This window comes from Achroia grisella, unplaced genomic scaffold, assembly GCF_030625045.1.
Source record: "Achroia grisella isolate CSIRO2021 unplaced genomic scaffold, CSIRO_AGI_Agris_v1 utg3297, whole genome shotgun sequence".
NCBI lineage: Eukaryota > Metazoa > Arthropoda > Insecta > Lepidoptera > Pyralidae > Achroia > Achroia grisella.
Window position 1 is genome coordinate 348496 of NW_026712802.1, and position 22335 is coordinate 370830.

General features: G+C 29.4%; 1 protein-coding gene across 1 annotated transcript; it reads left to right on the forward strand.

Moving 5' to 3' along the window:
• The first annotated feature begins 3224 nt into the window (after positions 1-3224).
• LOC131843787 (allatostatin) lies at positions 3225-21042 on the forward strand. Its single transcript, XM_059192536.1, has 4 exons — positions 3225-3297; positions 16478-16588; positions 17312-17445; positions 20750-21042. Exons 2-4 carry the CDS (start codon positions 16499-16501, stop codon positions 20904-20906), a joined length of 381 nt encoding a protein of 126 aa, XP_059048519.1. The 5' UTR covers positions 3225-3297; positions 16478-16498; the 3' UTR covers positions 20907-21042.
• The last annotated feature ends 1293 nt before the right edge of the window (positions 21043-22335 follow it).

Consider the following 22335-nt stretch of genomic DNA (forward strand, 5'->3'; position numbering starts at 1 on the left):
ATATATAGATTATGTAGTATATTATGAATAATATTATCATTTTAAATATTTCGTTCATGTAATGTGTAAAATCTTTTCATTGGTGGTTAAAGTTTTTAGGCAGCAGCTATACCTTCAGATGGTCGTGGGTTAGATCACTATGCAGCACACACATTTGTATGCATTAGCATATATTTTTGTATGTACGTAATAATTTGTCTTTACAAAAAAATGTGTTGTGTATGTTTGTCTCAGTATTCAGTAGGTGTCCATAATAAAAGCTCTGCGTAGGTTGTGGCTACACTCAATTATTTATTTATAATGCCATTTTGTATAAAATGGATCTTCTTAAAAATTCAACACTCATAGCTATTAAGTTAACAAATATATATCTATTTTTTGAAGTTTATATTATATAAAAGGTCGGCTCGTGATAAGGATGCTTTTGACAATGTCAAAATATTACGAGTTCACAAAAATATAATACTGTAAGTGTACATAATGCATATATATATACTATAATAATGAGTAAGTATATTTACTTAGTAACCTCATATGATTAATCGTAAAATCTTATATTTCTAAAATGTTATAAAAATTTTAATGTAAATAAATCTTATGCATATTTATAGATTTAATCAAATAATCTCTGTCAACGCGATGGACTGACCTTATAAAAACAGCTGCACAGCTGTCCATTGTACAATGTTCTCGTACAACTAAAAACCATACCAGATGGAGGTAAATTGCGAGGAGCTCTGTCGCCAAGGAGTACAACGAAGATAAACCACCATGAAGGACACGACCACTCTGTCAATCGTGTACAACTAAAGAAAGAATATATTCTCTCATATATATAAATATATATTATTTCTCTTTAGTGTACTTCCCTTCATCTAAACAAAGTAATTAATTAATTTTAATGTCGTGCGTTTGAGGTAAGTAATACGTGTTATGTTCAGTCAAATGAAATTTGTGGTAAATTTAATGGATAAAGATTTCCGGTGTCCCGGTATGAAACTAAATGAACTGGGGGCATCGTACACTTGATGTTGATTACCCGGAGTTCTATTACCTCTTCAAGAGAAAATTCGATACTACACACTACATATATACACATATTTCGAAACTCCAAATGTCAAAATGTATATGTTTTATACGTAAATAATATTATTATTACCTTTATTTATTTATTTAAATTACATTTTTATTTTTAAATAAAATAATTAACTTCTTAAAAAATATCACCAATGTAAGTGGAGATATAAACAGATCTAATCTTGTGATTTTGAGACATTTGTTATTTAGATACTCGTTTAATTTGGTATACTGAAAGATCATTTTACTATATAGCTTGTCATTCAATCTATTTTCTAAGTATTTACTAAGAAAATCAGTAATCTGTAAAATAACTTCAAAACTACAAATATTAGATGCTATAACTAAAACTTACTTGTTGTCCAATGGCTGTGGGATATATTTATTGATACATATTACGAGTACCTGCAGTTTTAGTATATTGTTATATATCTATATAGATAGAAACATAGCCCTTTTTTAAAAGTATTGTACATCGAAATAATTAAAATTTTGTAACAAAACGGTATGTAAGCACACCTTATTATTTATATTAAGGAGTTATAGACTTTCACGGACAATATTTGCAGTTACAGTAGTACATTTAATTGAATTAAATATCGTAATCATTCTCGTCTTAATCACACATTATGGGTTAATTTATTATCATAGTGAGTTAGTCATATTTGATGCGACATGGGCCCTGCTCATGACTATATTAATATAGCTGTAATAATCAGCTTTATACTTAGAAACCCTTCTTTTATTTCGCGGTAGTCAGCCACATGACGTAGGAACATAAGTCATCGCCTTTTAACCAAATTTTATTTCCTTAATCAAAGTACGTATGTAATTACATATTTTCCACGAAATAATCATTACAAACGTGATTGTGTGTGAGTGATAAAGCTTAATAGAGGGCAATAATATGGTATATAATTGTCATTTTATCTAAATACTGTTTACAGAAGCATAATCGGTGTATCCTGAATTGTTATTAAAGCTGGCGCGGACGTGTAATGAGTAACGATACGTCACCGAATAATGTGATAATTGAAACATCGCTGATATGATACTCTATCAACAAGCATGCACTATGTTAATAATAAACCCATTCATCAAAATTTTTGTAAGTTATTATAAAAATATTATGAGAAATAGGTATATTCTTGTAAAATTATTGTTTAAATAATCAGAGGTGGATGGTATATGAACTTTCAGTTTCTATGCCATTCAGAAACAATAATTTCTGTTATATATTATTTGAAATAATTAACATACCGTTTTTTAAACTATCAGATAATCTTTTCTATATTTTGAATTATGGTTGTCTTAGATGTTATTTCCTTTGAGTTATAATTTTACTCCGTCACATATTAGATACCGATCTGCTATCGGACGTGTGTAATAATAAAGAATGATACTAAATAGTGCCTGTAAAGAGCGACCTTTTATAATCCGGGACACTGAACCTTAATACGTCATTATTTATTAATATTTTTTTATACAATAAAAAAACAATAATAAAAAATGTGGAGATATATATATATAATATATCTCCACTTTTTTTTAAATTTTGTATTATAATATTTCATAGCTTATAACCCTGGTTAAGACGATCACAAATACAACAAACATATTTAAAAATGCAACATTTAAAATTATGCTCTAATGACTAAGATGACGAGCAAAAGTAAAACGGCACCGTTGTAGTTGAAGAATATTTTTGTATTAAATTGACTTATGTCATATAAAAACAATATAATATTATAGAAAAACATAAATAATAAGAAAGGTATAAAAATTGTTTGCAACATACACAGATTATTGTTACGAAGGATACGTACATACCTGTAATATATCTAAATTTGTGTTGGATGTCCTCATATATATATATTCAAAACTTTAACGCTATACCTGGCTTTGTGCTAATAAAATGCTATAAATTATAAGGTGTAATGTATGCATACACCGTAGCCCTCGTAGACTCGAACCGTAGCCTCGTAGCAGTGTACATATACTCGTAGTCAACTAGCAGCTACGGTTCACGTCCGTGAATGCGTAGATCTACGCTGTACGGCCGTCATCTACGCAGACGAGGCCAGCTATATAAGCCGCGTCGAAACACAGGACACACCATTTACTTTCAATACCGATCGACGGGCAAGGCGGAAGAGAGTTGTATACAAGTCGGCATAACTACGTTGCTACAAAAGTTTATATCTGTCAAGTTATTCAACGGTAAGTGCTTTTAATACAATTTAAAACAATCACAGAGTCAAATTGTTATGATATTTCTAATAATTTATGTTAAATTATATGAACTTATATTGAAACAGCTGCCAATGATCCAAAATTTTAGCGTAGGTATCTTGGATAAACATACGTTACATGAATTTAATATATTATTTGGTTCTATTTCTTTAAATTCACGTACATTTGTTACTGTTTGAGCATCCATAAATATTCATAATTTTAATATTAAAGGGGTATATGCAATATCAAGAAAATATATTTTGTAACATTAAATTTGGGTGTTTAGACATCTCTGTAATTTTTATATGAATATATTATTCTCGATCAAATGTGTAAGAATATATAATATATAAGTTACTGGTACAACTACTTTATAACTGAGTAATTTTGAAAAACTAATTACAAATATGTATTATAATTGTTGGCGACTGACCGCCGTAAACTCCTTTTAAATTTCTTTTATATTTACATTTATATATATTTATTTATTATGTTTGGTCTTTAATAGTATTCGATACATTTATGTAATACGTGACTACAATTAACATATTTAAAATATAGTTAAAAACTACTTGTTTTTATCGTGATTATGATTATAATTAACTTTGTTCGAGATAATATAACTAAACAATTTACTGTTCTACACCATTAAATAATATATCAACGAGGAACTGCAATTTTATTACTTAAACTTGAAACGATAACTTAAACCACATAATTGGAAAAAAGTAAGAAAATTATTATCTATAACCCTAATTACTAAATTCTTTTACTATGTAGTTTATTTTGTAGGTTGTTTTTCGGTATCAAAGGTTATTAGTATTGGTCCTCAGGAACAACAACGTACGAGATGTTACACATGCGTTACAATATATTATATGATGTCTGTAATGATCATCTTATGGTATAGGTGACGGTTATGACTTTTCCATTTGAAGAGCAATCGATATCTTTGTCACATCAATGTTACATTAAACATTGCATTTATTACAAAATTATAACAATCAATTTAATATTAAAATCAAAATAAACAACACAATTCAATCGCCTGAGAAAAAAGTTGGAATAGAAATAATATATCTCTAAAGTAGTAATAATTATATATGTCTGTTATTAAATATACCATCACGTCTTAACAGGTATAACTCCTTATGTTCATCAGATAGTATGCTTATGGTCACCTGAAACACCCTTGTTGAAAAACCCCATGCCATAGTCTTTAGAAAAAACCTCAGAAAGCATTCAATCTACAATTAGCTTTGTAACTTTTTGATTGAAAGTCATTTGAAACCCTACTGTTCGAAACCATTTAGGTTTACGGTGTGAATATGAATTCCCTATGGACAGGATTTGAGTCCAACAATGCGAACTCGAACCTACCTCGGATCCTCTATTATTTTATGGACCGTTATCAGTGTATCCATCACTGGAGAGTCAGTCAGAAATATAAATTAACAAAGCTTTTTTTTGTATCGCCTCACGTCATTCTAGATGAAAGTCGAGGTAGTAACCAGAAAAAAAAGACACCGCGCTCTTAACTGTTTATTAATTTAAAAAAAGGTAACATAACTATTATTAATTCCTAGTAAAATAAACACTTATCATTGAACAAAATATAGTCATATGCTCGTTAAAATTTAAGCACATTCGGCAAAGATAGGATAGTGCACGCAATAAATATATTTCGTCAACAAAATATAGGATAAACATGATGCATATTACCACAGATAACATCATATTGTATTACTATCAAAAACCATTTACAACGGCCAGAGAATACGGAACCCTAAAAATGATGTACATCGATGCTACACTTAACGGCCAACTTTATTAATATTAAGTTAAATCGGTTTGCTTGAGACTTTACTACACTTTCAAACTAACATAAAATATTCATGAAACTTAAGTTTCACAACGCTATGAACTTAAAGTAACAACATAATGTAATACTTTACCCACGTTGTAGTTACTACGATAACTGAAAAATAATGATAGCAATACAATCTTTGTTCAATATAAAAAGAAAGTTTATACAATAAATATATAATACATTTTAATTAAATTAATTTTAATTAAACTCATTAGTGGATTTGTATCAAATAATTCAATTCAAATGCACTAATGAGATTAGTTTCTATGCTAATAAGATGGTCTCTCCGCTGAATAATTAGCTTGTATGAACCAGACCATTGTCAACTGCGGAATATATTCTTAATTTAAATGCAATATTTTATTTATTAGCTATTTGTGAAATGATTTTAAAAAGGAGGAGGTTCTTACTGTCAATATTTTTTACATCATGTAGTATAAGGAAAAGAAAATAACTATAAGGACATATATTTTTAAATACAGAAACCCTAGTCAGTCGTAATGTTCGGTTGCAATCCTCCTTGTACATTGCAAATATCCGGCAAATGCGAGCCGCCTTCCTTGCATTTCATCGGATAACTATCAACCTATTTTAGGATGCAGTGAATACATTTTCTACAGTTTTTACATATCATTTTCAGTTCTGTTACTTATATGTGTGGTAAGAAACATTAGTGGTAAACCTTGTTTATCTACCATAGACTATTAGAATAAATCTAAATAAATCATTACCATTATTATTATATGTGTATGAAAATAAGTTTTATTTTCTTATTTCATCATGAAATTTAGCATACTTGTAATAATATTTTATCAGTACTCTTACTATCCGAAGAATAATTTCTAGTCTACATAAAAAAGGAACATTAATTGCACTACACCTTTCCCTTAAGTACGGACTATATATATACAATTAAATTATTAAACACTATTCTGAATGTATTAGATAACACCTCTACTCTATTGTCAGAACCTGTAGGTACGTGTAGGGGGGGAATGAGCTTGTTAGTAATGTGGACTAATTCTAACGAAATACCAATTTAAGTTGACCTCCACATGGTTCCCGGTGAATTTCCACATTTCACTGATCTGAACTGATTTTATCACCGGAGCATTTGAGGAGGACGATGATGGGTATAAATCTTAACATCCGCCACCATTCCATTATCATCCGTCCAATCTATACGTATATAATATAACATGAACATTAATGTCACGAAAGTGAATGAAAATTTGACTACAGTCTTCTGGAAAATAAAGAGCATTCCCAATCGATCGAAAGGTTTTTTCCCAGTTGAGTACAGAATTGTTTTTCGTATTGAAATAGGGTTAAGTTTATCAACCCTCGAGTTGGTCCCGTTGGGATAAAGTCAACGTCTGATAATGGAATCTACGAAACAATTTCAAAACTCCCCAAATTTCTTATTTTAATCTTCTGATAGGGTAATAGTACAAAAAACATTCTTTATAGTAAGCTCAGGTGTAATAATGAAGTAATATTCTTTGACATTGAAAAAGTACCGAATTAAGTGGTATCGACTTCAGTGGGCCCCACCCAAACCTCACCTTTGGTCCCCCGGGTGCATAGCTCTCGAACTCCGTTCGTTTACCTAGTTTCAGATACTATACTATAGGTGTTCATAAGAAATCAGTGTATGGGTTTTTTTAATCAAATCAAATATATTATGCAATAAACATAGGTAGTTACTATTGTGAAATATAAAGTCCTTAATTAGTCAACATTGCATTTTTCTTCTATACGGTTAACAATTATCTATACGGTTAACAACTTAAAATCAAATAAACTACTAGATCTTATGTCAGAATATAAATTCTCCGTGTGACCGTATCCATTCCTACTGTGAAAAATACTAAATACTTGACGACGGTCAAAATGGATTTCGAAAAAATAGATCAACAACCTTGGCTATCTATAAATATATACAGGAAATATTAAATATAATTAACAGTAAACAGTACGCTATTGGAATATTATTAGACATGACCAAAGCTTACGACAAAGTACAATATAACATATTATTAGATAAGTTACACGGTGTAGGGATACGAGGAATACCACATAAATAGTTTGCAGCCTACTTGAAAAACAGAGCAAATAGTTGAAATCGAATACTTCAATAATAGTAAGAACATGATTGAAATGATAAGATCGGATAATAAAGTGGTAAACGCATCAATTCCTCAAGGAAGTTTTATCGGCTGTATATTGTTTTTAATTTATATAAACGATCTCCCTAAAATTGTACAAGAGTCCTGTGTTCTTTTCGCGGATGATGTCTCTCAGCTTACATCGTGCCAAAGTGGTACAGACTTGGATGCCCAACTTAATTCGATTCTTGATAGAACGTCTAATTGGATGCGCGACCATAACTTAGATATTAACTATAATAAAACTAAATTAATGACCATCCACCCATGTCAAAGAAGACCACTTGACGTTGACTTCGTGTATAACGGAATGCAATTGGAAGTGGTCAATGAATTCACGCTCCTCGGTATATCCATTGACTCACAAATAAATTGGAAATCGCATATCAAGAAAATAAAAAGTAAAGTGTCTAGGTTTTTATATGCATTTCGGGAAGTTAATAGAACCACTAACTTGCAAACCGCTCTCAGCACTTACTATGCATATGCGTACGCATGGTTGAGTTATGGGATAATAATGTGGGGAAACAGTACTGATGCACCTACTCTCTTTACCTTACAAAAAAAACTAATTAGAATACTAGTAAATATTGACAATCGTAAAAGCTGTAAACCATATTTCCAAAAACATAATATTCTTACTTTGACTTGCATTTATATTCTAGAAACCAGTAAATTCGTAAATATATAACTTACCACTTTCTCTAAAAGAGATAAAAAATGATAAAATATTTATAAGAAATCTCAAGACATTGTTGATTAAAAAATGTTATTATACAATTTTAGAATATAAAAATGACATATTGAATTAAATATTATACAATTTTAGTAATTAGATATATACAATTTCAAATTATTAATTATTATTATTATTTTTATATTATTATTATATATTATATAAAAAATAACTCGTCCTCCTCTCTACTCTTCCGCTTGCTGTGCCCAACAGGGTCCATAATTAACCTACTTTGAAATGTACCTGTCTATCTATCTATTGTAAAATTATGGAATGCAAAGCTTAAATAAATAAATAAATAAACATATTAATTACGGTATAGTTAACAATTAATTTATCAGTCAATTAATATTGATTTTTGTAAATAGATTTATATATAATAATATTAACATATAATATATATACGGCATAAGTATATCACTTCTATATTTATATCTATACAACTAGGTAGGTATACGGTACCCAATGCAATTTAAGATTTTTACAAATATTGTTTTGTTTGTTTTTGTTATATTTGTGGTAATATGATCAGCAAGCATCAAGTAACTAATGAAATGCTTGTAATATCAGTGGTACTCCTTATATTCGTACAGTGTACATAGTTGTTAATTCTGTAGCTAAAATCCAAGGTGCTACTGCTATCTTCTTATTATCAAGAAGAATAAGATTAAATAAGAGAAGTAAAATTATATTCGTAATTAAATGCAAAATAAAGCGAGTGACCACAAATAAATGAACTGAAAAACACTGTTGAAGCCGTACAACTTATACATATTAAAGAAGTAAAAGATATCTACTACTAAAAGTTAAATTTAACTTTTTGGCCACAATCTACTGAACTAAAAATTTAGTAAACCAAGTGTTTTTTTTTTCAAAACAAAAGCGGAAAATTTAAAGTATAATGAACTTGTTTAGACTGACAAATATATATAAAATATAATAATAATACAATATAAATATGTATAGTGTAATTGAGATCCCTTTCTATTTGAAACTAACCAAATTCTTAAAGACAAATTGTATTCAACCTTTGATTCTCATTGTTATTTGTATCTATCGAAATAGAAATAATTTAATAAGTGCCGGCTAATTTAATTTTTAAATTGATATTTTTTTGTACGAGTTAACCAACCGTCTTTTCTTTATTGAAATACAAGTACCATATTTTATCAGTAGCCATTATTCCTATTATCTCAAAAGATTCTTATTTAGATAATCGTTATGTTTTGCATTTAGAAATGTATTATAACAGCATTACGAAAAATCACGGATCAAGAACATACATATTGGCTTATTTTGTTTCTATTCCGAACTTTTCGCAATTAATAAGTTTGTTAAAAACTTTTTCACTAATCCAAAAAAAAAATGGGATGCTTACCTATTCATCCGGTTTGGAAGAATTTATATTGTACGCAGAAACATAATACGTGTAGAATTGAAAAGAAGTCTTAATGTCTTCCTTTTTGTAGTTGGTGGAAAAAAAAACAACAAAAGATATCTAATAACATTATAAACTTTATAAAACTAGAAAAAGTTTGAAGTACTCGTAGTTCTATAACTTTGTTCAGAAATTTGTTTTTTATATTAATTTGACAGGTACCTAAGGCAGACTGTCAGTTTTACGGTATCAAGAAAGTTCACAACAACGACGCGTAATTTAGTAACAGTTAGACAGTTTTGAATAAAACATAGTCAAAATCAGTTTCGAGGCATTTAATGTATTGAAATAGGTTCATTTATTTGACAATTAGAATGTCACAACCAGACAGACAATGGCTTTAAATTAATGACATGAAGAGCTGATTTGTGAAGGAGTTGAAATCAATTGGAATATTATGCCTACTATAAAATAATAGGATAATATAACACTAATCATATAGGTATGAGGACTTCACAGCAGAACTACAAATCGATCTTCTAATCATACTTTTGTAACCTTGTAAAATCTCATCTCTCCGTAATCAAAATAACTGGAAATTTGCACTAACATGATGCACATTGTACATCTATTATATTATTATATACTAGTTAAACGAGGTACCTGCATATTTATTTTAGTTGTAAACTGATTGGAAAAAACAAACGCCAAATCCATAGTACTTACTGTTCATGTACATATAAAGGCGACGGTTACCACTTACTAGATGAGTCAATAACTATTTGTATATAAACACCATTGTTTATAAATCATATAAACACAATATCATACAAATTTACACGTGTCTAAAATCTGTATAAATAATTTACAAGTTTATAGAAAGTCTTAACTACAAATACCATACCAAGCATAGTTACTACCGGCTAAGTTACTTTAGTAATTTCCGCTGTACATCGCCCATAACCAGTTGGAATATGGTTTATTAATAAGTTTAACGAGTACTCACGGCTAATTAAAGTAATTTTTGATTATTTTCCATTATCAAAACTTGTGATACTACTGTGTATTTTTTCTCAAACAACCGAAACGTGGATGTATATTTCATTTAGTATACAAATATCTGGCTAAAGGATTGCTTATAGAAAAAAAATTGTCTTATGGTAGTATTTACCTACTGGGCTTCCAAAAAATGTCACAAAATATCAATTCATTGATTTGATTTAGTAATCAGTAGTAATTCATTTTATTATTCATTTTATCATTCATTTTATGTATGGATAGCAATATCATTATATGTATTCAGTTATAAAAATTCATGAATATTTAATTGAATATGTATTAGATAGCAAACTTCAATAAGAATTTAATTTGATCTGATACATTGCAAGATCTGTTACCAAGGAAAGGGTTAACTCTTTGAGAAATCCGAACTAGATTGTTGACGAAAGAATTCCGCCACAGTATGTTAGATACTTCAAGTATAACTTGTATTGAACGAATATCCCTTAGCTAGACATAAAATCTAAAATTACAAATATACAACTCAAGGTTTATATTAAATTTAAGAAATAGTTCATACTTATTAAAAAAATTTAAATTATAATATGTATTATAGTTCTACATTTTATATATTATACTTATGTACTAAAAAGATTCCTGATATATATTTAAACAAAAACTATAGAACTTTTTCTGTAAATAATATATACTAATATGGAATAAGCTTTTTTTACCTGAAAACCTTTTTCATTTAACCTTTGAAGTGTGGGGTACTTTGGTTTAAAAAATTACCAGGAGTATTTCTCGTCTTTCGAGGGCTTGACAAGAAGTCTATTAGTTTAAAAAAAATATAAAATGACTCAGGATTAGGATATATTATTATTTAGAATTATAAATTTATGCCAAAAATATTTTCCGCATTTATATCTATTGTAATATCTAAAATTACAGGTTTGTAAAGAAAAAACTACAAATTTAGAGTCTTTTTTAAAGAAACTATACTATTGCTATGCAATTTCTGAAAATTGGGTTAATTCTTTTACGTGTATCCATTATTCTTAAGTACCAAAAAAATCTTTTAAAATAGACTTCTTTTCTTTTGCCGAACAATGAACTTTCTATTATAATAAAATAAAAGAATACTAAACCTACTCAAAAGTCTAAAGAGGATTACATCTTTCCCCTTTTATGTTTTCCGGGCATCACGTAAAAATCACGGAATTAATTTTGATATACCTAATGTTCAGAAGATTCCTCGAATAGACAAAATTGCAATTTTATATTTATTATACTCGAATTTTCTACATACGCATAACCTCAATTGAATAATAAACACAAAGTTTAAATTGCTAAAGTATTTGAATGCTATATAGATTGATCATAACTTTTTTTAAACGTATTAACATTTATTTACTTAAGTTGTTGCGAGTCCTCACCATTGAAGATTCATAAAGGTTAATGTAAACAACCATTACCGAATTTAAAAATAAATTTCCATGATACTTAATTTGTTAGCACTCAGAAATAGACCTAATCTGTTAGATATTTACGAACTTATTGAATGTACACGCTACTCTTAATTTTTATATACGTATAACTAGCTGACTGCGCAAATGTTGTTTTACCATATAAATTGAAATCGGAATGAGAAAATAGGGGTTAGTGGTATAAGGATTAAGTTTTAGGGTTGTATGTATTTTTTAATGCCACATATAAAAAAAATTAAATTAAAAAAACTGTCGAAAATATGTTTGGGGTGAGCCACTCTTAACACTTAGGGGTATAAAAATTAGTTATAAACTATTCTCAGGCCTACTGAATATACATATGAAATTTCATTAAAATCGGTCAAGCCATTTCGGAGGAGTATAAACACGAAACCTGTGACACGAGAATTTTATATATTAGACGTGCACTCTGTGGTAAATATGAATACAGAAAAATATTATGTAATTGAATATTTGTACCTACTATTTCTGTAAAATATTCCTTAGTAGGAGTATTTGTATTAAATTGACTGTGTAGAGTCAGGTTCCCCAAGCCTTAGAAACAGTGACATATTAGGTAGGTATATATGTATATATCATGTGTTTTGTACCATCTACATGTAGTATAGATGCAATTTTTTCTGGTGAACCGTCAGCTTGTAAATATAAATTATAAATAAACATAAATTAAACGACATAGTACAACTATAAATTAAACCTTTTATTCAGATTTTTATGTACATATATAATACCCTGATTTTTCTCCTTGTCAATCTTGTATGGTTAGTCGTGGTATAGGTACATTTGTTTATAACCGATACCGCGGAAAAATTGCGCTCATTGATAAATAGCACCTCGAATATCCAATTATTTGTCAAGGCGATTCGCAATCCGTGAGGCGGCCGTCACTCCCGCATTTTGTGATACGAACCCCGGGGGACATCATGAAGATGTATGAGGATGAGAAAGGTTATCCTTTTAACCTTTGCGTTCTTCAACAATTCCTTTTTCACAAAATATAGTTAATATTATACTAAAGATTATTTTGCTGTCGATTAATCGTCCTACAATTTGCGGACATTGCCACTTAAGTGCCTTTATATATAAGAAACTAAGTTTAAAACATTTTTTTCATCCTGTCTTACCATTCAGCTCTTACTAGTATCTGAATCATACCTTAATAAATGACACGGCTTTCTACATTTTTAATAGATAAATAGTGTCACTTTTCCTTAGTTGGCGTATTTGTCATTCCAATCACACAAAATCAGGTTACATACGAGTCGGTATCTTACATCAGGTTACTATATGTTTTAAATTTTTTATGTAAGTTTGCCCTGAAAGGGACAAATTACCTTTTTTGCATATACCTTTTCAAAGCTAGTGTGTTTATGCTGAAATTTCGAAGAGCGAATTTGGCTTATTTTTAAAAGAAAGTATATAAATATACCTATATCTATTTTTATTTTTCCATTGTGAAAGTATCGAAAACAATTATAAATTTAAAATTGATACCATTAGTACTTTTTGTAGAAATCTAGGTCACATAAATTAAATCACATCATGGTTATTTAAGATGTCTGAGAAAATAAATAGTAAAGTGCTATATGTAGTACTATCCCACTTGAGATTTTAGTCACAGAATCTAAGCTGTCACTCCCGAACAAAGGTGTCAGTCGTAACCTTATCCCCGCAACTTTGATTCTGGTATTTGCTATTTAAATTGATAAAAAAGTAGACATTTATTTCGTTTTAAAAATGACAATTACGGTTTCACAAGTTCTTAATTAAATGTTATTTACTAAGAAAGAACACTATGCCAAAAACATTTGAATAAACAAAATTAAAGGCTGTGAAATAACAGACAGATTGATATGTGAATCTATATTGTAGAATGGATGTACTTAAACTTAGAAATGAAGAAATGATGTTGAATAAATTAATATATATGTACTACCATAAAATTTAAATAATGAAGTGTTAGAAATTATATTTTTAAAGTAAATACTCATACTCAATACATACCATAACGATGAAATTTATATTAAAACAATAAATAGAACTTAAACAACCGACAAACAAATGTCCCAGAGGTGATGACCCAGGACAGAGGACCCGCCGCCACATAAACAAAATTTTATGGTAATATTTTCTATTATTACACATATTCAGTTACGCAAGCCTAAATTTTAAATTGTTAGATACCTAGGTACCACTCCGCCACCAAATAATAGTATAAAGGATCAGATACATCTAGATCCGATGTAAATTATTGCTGGAAAATATATCTCAGAAAATTGTATACACAAAATCACTATTCTGCCAGTACTTTTCCATTAAAGTTATAATAATGATTTGTATTTCATGAAAATGGTGCATTTTCTTGATTGTCTCATCACACAGGAGTTTTTTTATCTTTTTAATAAATATCGAAATTAGTAATCTTATATATGTTATACCATACATAATGTATTTCTTCTCAAAATATTATTTTATTGTACCTGCAATGAAATACTCGAGTAGGTACAGTCAGCAGCACTAACACTGAATGTTAAATGTCGCAATAATACGTTAATTACCTTAATGATAAAAAACGAAAGTACCTTTTTACGTATCCCTGTCCATAACTGTAGGTACTACATAGTAGCCATGAAAATGACATCACATCACACAAGGAGATGGTGACAAAATAAAACGTGGAGGATACAGCTGTCCGCCGCAGCTTCCCTACTCCCATGCCCGTAAATATCAATAAGAGTATCACACATAAGCACGTTTATTTACTTCACGCGTACCTACATTACATTCAAATTATATTTTATTGTACAACTGTAAATTGTAATTGCCAATATATTAACCTTCCCACACGTTTTTTATTTGCAAACAACATCAGTAACATCCACACTTATGTTTGCTAAAATAATATAACAAATTAATGTATTCAATAATCATCCCCTTGAATTTCAAACCACAGTTAAATTATTATCTATCAACAGTTTATGAAATAAATTTAATAATAATCTCAGGACAATTCGCACAGTGCCATCTAGATCCAAGTTAAGCTAGCTAATGCTTGTGTCATGGATACTAAATAACTGATACATAGATATTTTTATTTTTGTAAATAGTATACATAGAAAACTCCCAAACCGATACAAACAATCATACTCATGAATCAAATGTTTGTACCATGCGAGTAATCGAACCCGCGACCAAACTAAACCGCTAGATCATAAATACATATGCAATGGTAAATTGACCTATGAGTAAAATAAATCAAAACTCATAATGGTCCGCGAGCCAGGAACAGGTAAAGTTAACCAACTGACCAAAGGTGTAAATAATTGACGAAAGAAGTTTCTGGCTTGTCGACTATAATGCTGTATCTCACGATATTTGTTGTACTAGTAGCACCTTCCATTGGTTGATATTTAATTTATACTGTAATATATAATATACATGTACGACTGAATAGTTCTAATTTTAACACTCATAATAAACAGTTATTTTTGTGGTCATATAATACTAACTACTTTACTAGAGTACAGACTTAAGAAAGAGTAAGTAGCCTAGATTCTATCTACGTACTTTTTTTCTGAAAAAAAAATTCACTAACTCAATTTTTATTTCTACCTTATTTATGTTAATTTATAATTCAAGCAAATAATTACTTCACAAGCCTTTAGGTAAGTATTTACTCCTATTTAGCCATGAACAGAATATGCAGTAGAAAGCAAAACTTTTTATATCTTTCGTACTGCTTATAAAAGAAGTGTATTATGGGACCCATTAATGCTCTTGGCGAATCCAAGAGCAGTAAACGGTGTTTCCTGCTGTTTAATATCCTTTCGTCAGCTTACGTCGCTATAAATCTCTATAAGACATGTAATCCATAGTTCTAAAATCGTTTGTACGAAGCTAACTAACCATTAACGCAATGTAGAAAACAGAACTTTGCTATTTAAATTATTTTATAGCATAGCAAAGTTCTAGTTGACGAAAGCATCCGTGTAAAGCGTCAGCAATGGGTAGTTTTGTCTAACTATGCATATATACGAGATTATCACCCTATTTTTGATTATCGGTCAATATATTTGAAAGTATCTATTGTTATTATGTATAGCATTATTGAACATAAAAAAATAACCAGAACTACGTTTTATACATATTTTTTCCCGATATTTCGGCACTGTTGCTACGTATGAAAGTAGACAAATATGTCTACGTTCTGTTTCTGTCTGCCCATAAAAGATTTATTAAGTCATGTCGAGCTCCACGTAATCCCCACTGGAAACCATGATGGTTAATTTCTGGTGTATACGCCACGACAGGCTAACTAACCTAGTTTTATTATGCCTCGCCAGAATATTGGTATCGTTAGCGTAGGCAGGTAAACTGTTTAGCCTAATTATTGAATTGAATGAACTTCAACGAAAAAGATTTTTACATCACACTACTTTCACACTCACACACACCAAGTTTTGTTATATAATGCTTAAAACTGACTTTGTATTTTATTGTCCACAGTTTTAAAACCGCCTCTTCATAATGAAATTTTCTACCGTCTACAGTTCCAGTATGGTTATCATGTTAAGCACATTGGCATTAATGTTTGTAACAATCTTAGCAGTACCCGTGGTAAGATTATATTACGTAATAAAAATCTGTAATTGACTATTTAATTTATTTACTTTAATTTATAATCTCTACCTACACCATACATCATAAACTACAACCGTTCAACTAAGCCTCAATGAATTTAAATCTATAATAACATTATCTGAGAAACCGATAACTGGATTATTTCTTTAAGATGTAATTAACACTATCTATCTTCTTTTAAAATATACCTACATAACGTAGATACTATGATTCAGTATTTTATTGTCGAATTTTTATAATTATTCTAATAGTTTAGGTGTTTGGTTGAATGTGGTGCTCAGTGACTTCAATAACGTACGTGCTTATATTAGTAAAAACTCCTAGATAATAGAAAGTACGAGTCAATTAAACGGAGATAGATTATATAAAAAAATCATGAAATAACGTCAACGCGGGTTTTTCAGTCTTACCTACTTATTTCGGCCGCCAAGCAGCTTGCTTTATAAACGCAAGATCACACGATAACGTTATATCTATAGTGCTGTTCATGTAGCTATTCAATGGTTAATACTTAATATGAAGTGGACGTTCAGCTTATTAGTAATTCTAATTCTATAAAAGAATTATGACTTGTATGAATGTCTATAAGTTCATACACACTATAATTAATAGTAGAGAACTGTGAACACACCACTATTCGGATTTACGTAGAAATACGCTTCTTCCGTTTATTTTTTTCTTCTTATTTTTTCTTTACAGGAGTCAGATGATGATCAATCAGAAAATACGCTGGTAGGGCGCCCCGATAATGGTATAGACTTAACAGGACCCTGGGACTCTATTGACACCACTGCTCTGCGTAAATTACTGTTGCAATTGGACGCCGAAGACAGGTACGTACGTTTCTCGTTTAAATTTAAGATAATTCTCTTATATTCAAGGCAATAAAAGGTTTTCACCATGAGAATACAATAAAGAAATTATATCACTATCTTTAGGATATCAATAAATACATAAATATTACTAATATCACTACAATAATCTGTATTATCCATTCTGCTCTAAATATAATAGAAAGTACTACCTGCTAAAATATAAGATTGCGTAACCACTGTATATTTTAAAAAAATAATAACGACTTGTAAAATATATATTATTACACAATACAAGACTATACTACATAAGGCATGGGTTATATGTATATGTATAATATATTAAACAAGGACTTCATAGACACTAGTCGCTACTTATTTTATAAAGATGTGTATTTACATACATGATTTCTCACATTTACTGGAAAATTGTTGATCAAGTTAATCAAGGCTCAGCTTGCTTTGTGATTACATGGTTGCAGGTAGCAGGAACTACTCGTAGTTAGGACGCGTAATTAACTCCATATAGTGCTTTTATTGCTAACAAAACTATGCTCATTCCTATGTACCTATGTAAGTATAGGTACACAAAAGCAGTGACGTCAGTTAAATATATTACCTATTTATCCTTATCGATTACAGAAATTTAGTAATTACTAATCACTGATGTGGTTACGGTCACAGGCATAGTTGTGGAAATCAGCAATTTTGTAATCAACTTGGTCAAGTTGATCCCAAAATACCAATTTTATACTGAAGCTGACCAAAACTGAGTTAGGTCAGACAATAAACTGTCTAAAGTAATAATAAAAGAATTCAACTCAACCTCTAATTAATTTATAGGTATTTTAAATATTTGATCCCAGTGACTTCAATTATATATATCTCTACTACGATTTCATTTCTAAATATATTTTTTGTGTTCTCTATGGTATATTGATAATAACTGAACAGTGTTTACATAAATTCGTGCAGTCTTCTTCTTATACCTGATCTGTTAGATAATGTATCTAATAATTTCAGAATAAAATGAACATTTTGAATTATCCCATGAGATAGCATTATCGGGTCAAATAGTATTCTCAAAGGATATACGATCAATCTGTTTACTAAATTTAATTCCAACCTAATATGTGAGTTTGAGTAACGAACATCGAAATATAATATTGCAATATCTGTCTTTTGAATGGGTAGCATTAAAAATACAGTTTTTCGAGCCTACACACCATGAAGAATAAAAGAATAGTATGAAGGTAACTAGAAAGGTAAATAGAACAAGTTTTAAATAATAATGTAATCATACATACATACAACGTGTTTTTGCAAATAACTAAACCCAGATTCGGTGGAAAGGTTTGAGAGAAATAGAATGTATATAAATATAATTGAAAAGTTAATTAAAATTATTTTGATAAATTAAGTACCTTCTTCATTCAAGTTCAAACCCAAACAAAATATAAATACATTTTGACTAATGAATATTTGTATAGCGAATAATACCCCGTGCAACGTTTTTCCTAACATAATAAAAGGTAAAGCAATTTTGCAGTTTAGATTTGTTGGATATTTACGTACGATGTGAAAACGTTTTAATTAACAGTACTAACCTGTACTACATGTTCAGAACAGTTAGAAGGGTTTTCATGTTACATGACGTACCATTTATTTTATAAAACACGTTTTCAGAAAATGTGTGTCGCAGCTCTCACCACTCTTCGCAGTACAAGTTAATTTCTTCAAGTACAATAGTGCAAACTGAACACATGCCAATTAATACACTTTACTAGTAATTTTTGCCACTTAAGTGGGTACAACAATTGTTTGCACTGTAGGTAAAAGTTTTATCCCGTTATTATTTAAATACATTACTAAATATATTGTGTCTACTTATTGTAGAATTACCTACCGGTATATTTTTTAGTTATACTATATTGTAAGTGCGCGCTAAATATTCTAAACATGTGTTGTAGGTACTTGTACAATTCGAAAAGCTTATTGGTGGAAACACTGTGTTATGTATCTGATTCTTAATTTATTCGCCAGTTACCAATTTTCATTGAGTTGATCCAGTAACCTATCATATTATTAGGCTAAGTATTTGTACTTGTAATTGATTTATCTCCTCCGTTGTAACAATTTTCCTCAATGTTGTGAACTAATTTGTCAGAGACTTAGATATATATATAACCCTCTGTGTATAGTTAACATCCTAAACTCTTATCAAGGTAACAAGGAGCTGTTCGTAACAGTCTATTTATCAATTTATATACACCATGCGAAAATGTTTTTTATAAGATAATAGGTTATGTAATTTAGTTATATTATGTTATCTGTGATATTACCGATAAGTATATGCCGGGTTTCAAACTATAAATTTTCGGGTTTTCTTTAGAAACAGTTCTGTAATTTCACTGAATTGTACATAATTTTTGCATTAATGCAATTATAAAAATTTCTGAAAAAAATAAATAAATATTGTCTAAAATAATAAATGTTTGGTTTTTAAGATAAATTTATAACTATTAAAGAGAATAAATTCGGTATCTAAACTAATATTAAAATGCTCTTTACTATGATACAATTATTCATCTAAAATAGATAATATCCATAACAGAGGTTTGAGCTTCTGACAACCCTATTTCTGATTTTGGATTACAGTCATAACTAGGTTTAATTAGCCTTTTATCTTACTACAGAAAATATCACCAGGAAAATCTGAATACAAAACAATTATTGCATTTATAAAACGTCACGCAACATGTTATTTAGAAAACCGCGCATACCTTTTGCGGCTGTCAAACAAATGAAATAAATCAGATCTACCGCAAACGAAACAGCTTTTTGATTTTCGAAACTGGATCAAGGACTCTACAAATATTTAACATCGATGTCACCGAATGAAGGCAGTAGCCTTCATTCAGTCGATAAGCCGATATCGATGTTTCAAAATAACTTCATACCGCAATTTACCATTTATAATGTCGTTAATTTCTAACTCAAAAATAAACTACCAATTAGTTTTTCTTTTTATAATAAGTAACCCAAGAATTCATAACTTTTAACAAGACTTGATGTTATGCATAAAAATAGTCACAGATATATTTCTTTCTTTATTTAAGATAAGGTGCTCATCACATTTACAGATAATCCAAAGCGTATAGTGAGCCAATAATATAATATAACGAATAATGTAATTACATAAAAAAAACACTCAATAAACTTATTAATATTGTCGTGAAAATATCCACCTCTGGCCGCTCCGAAACCAAGCTACTGAGCAGTGCATGTGCGAACCGGTGTAACATATGTTTTTTTATGTGTCTAGGATGGGTCGAGTTAGCCGTTCGTGGCCTCAGACGGAACCTCGGGGCTGGGGCGTGCGAACACTGGATGGGCGGCTGGCTCGGCAGTGGCGGGCAGACAAGCGCCAGGTCCGGTTCCGCCAGTGCTACTTCAACCCCATCTCATGTTTCCGCAAGTGAACCGTTGACTCAGCATTCCGCAGCGACAAACGACGTACCGCTACAAAAATATACCCAGTTGTAAACATTACTAATTCGTAGCCATTCTTTATAATAATCTCAAGTTATATCAATATCCGATGCAATAAAAAAATATTCCCATACTCTTATTTTTTTTACAGATTTATTATAACGTAAAGTACATGATATAAATCACAAATACTTATGTTTTAATATGTTCCACTGACTTTATTTACTTATTGTATTTTTTATGAATAAGTAAAAAATTATATACTTCTATAATTATGTTATCATTGTTTTACATTTTTAATTTATGTTTTATAGTTTCTACAAATTTACTACATCTACGACAAATCTGTAAATAAAATCGACAGAAACTTCTAGAATACTGAACACTTGTTCAAACCTATTTTCATGTTAACTTATTTAAATTATGAATAATTGTAGTTAGATCTAATTATATCTATAGACATCTTAAACGAATAAGTCTTATCTCACTATTAAATATACAATTGAATTAACCTTTACGTACTACCTACTTATAAATTAGTATACGATTTTAAAATGCAGAAAAAGTATTTTTACGAACCCATAAATTATATTTTATAATAATACATTTATTTTATTATTTGAAACGCCAATATATGTTTATTTAGTCGCTTTTTAGTAATAATTAATGCGTGTTTATAGAATACGTAAGTACCTTATAATCCTACTTATATACATAATATAGCATAGAATAACTTCTTAGAAATGTATATTACCCTAATCATGAATAATTATTTATTAGTACATTTATTACCTACTAGTAAATCTCCATACCTTTCCTTATATTCCTTAGTTAATTCCTAATACTTGTTACTAGTATTTTTTACATATATAAAAACATTCTTATACGAATATGTACCCTTATTAGGAAAAGTAGTTATAAAACACTGGTTAAATATTTTATATAGGTATACATGAAATATGTGTAGTTCAATAAGTGTAACTAATTACCAGATCTTATCAGTGAATTAAATTTACTGTTGTCTAATTCTAAGTGTTTTATTTCGTTAACTGTCCGGATTAGCTGGTTTGAGATAGGTTGCTGCGGATTTGTAAACGTCCACAAAATTATAGGAAATTATTAAGAATCCATCTGCAAATGACAACAGTTTAATGAAATTTATCTTAATAGGTGAAGATAATACAAGCTGTGTGTGATGTGAAATCAGAGACAATATATATATATACTTCATATTTATATAATATATACTTCATATAGTATATACTTCATCTCTTATAACAAATTTCATTGAAATGCTTGTACTCAAATCGAATAACAATTATCTTTTTTATAAGGAGTAACTGTAATAATTGTATTTCTATCTATATTTAGGCTTTCGATTAAGAACCTTTGTTCTTAATATGTGCGTATTATTCCTAA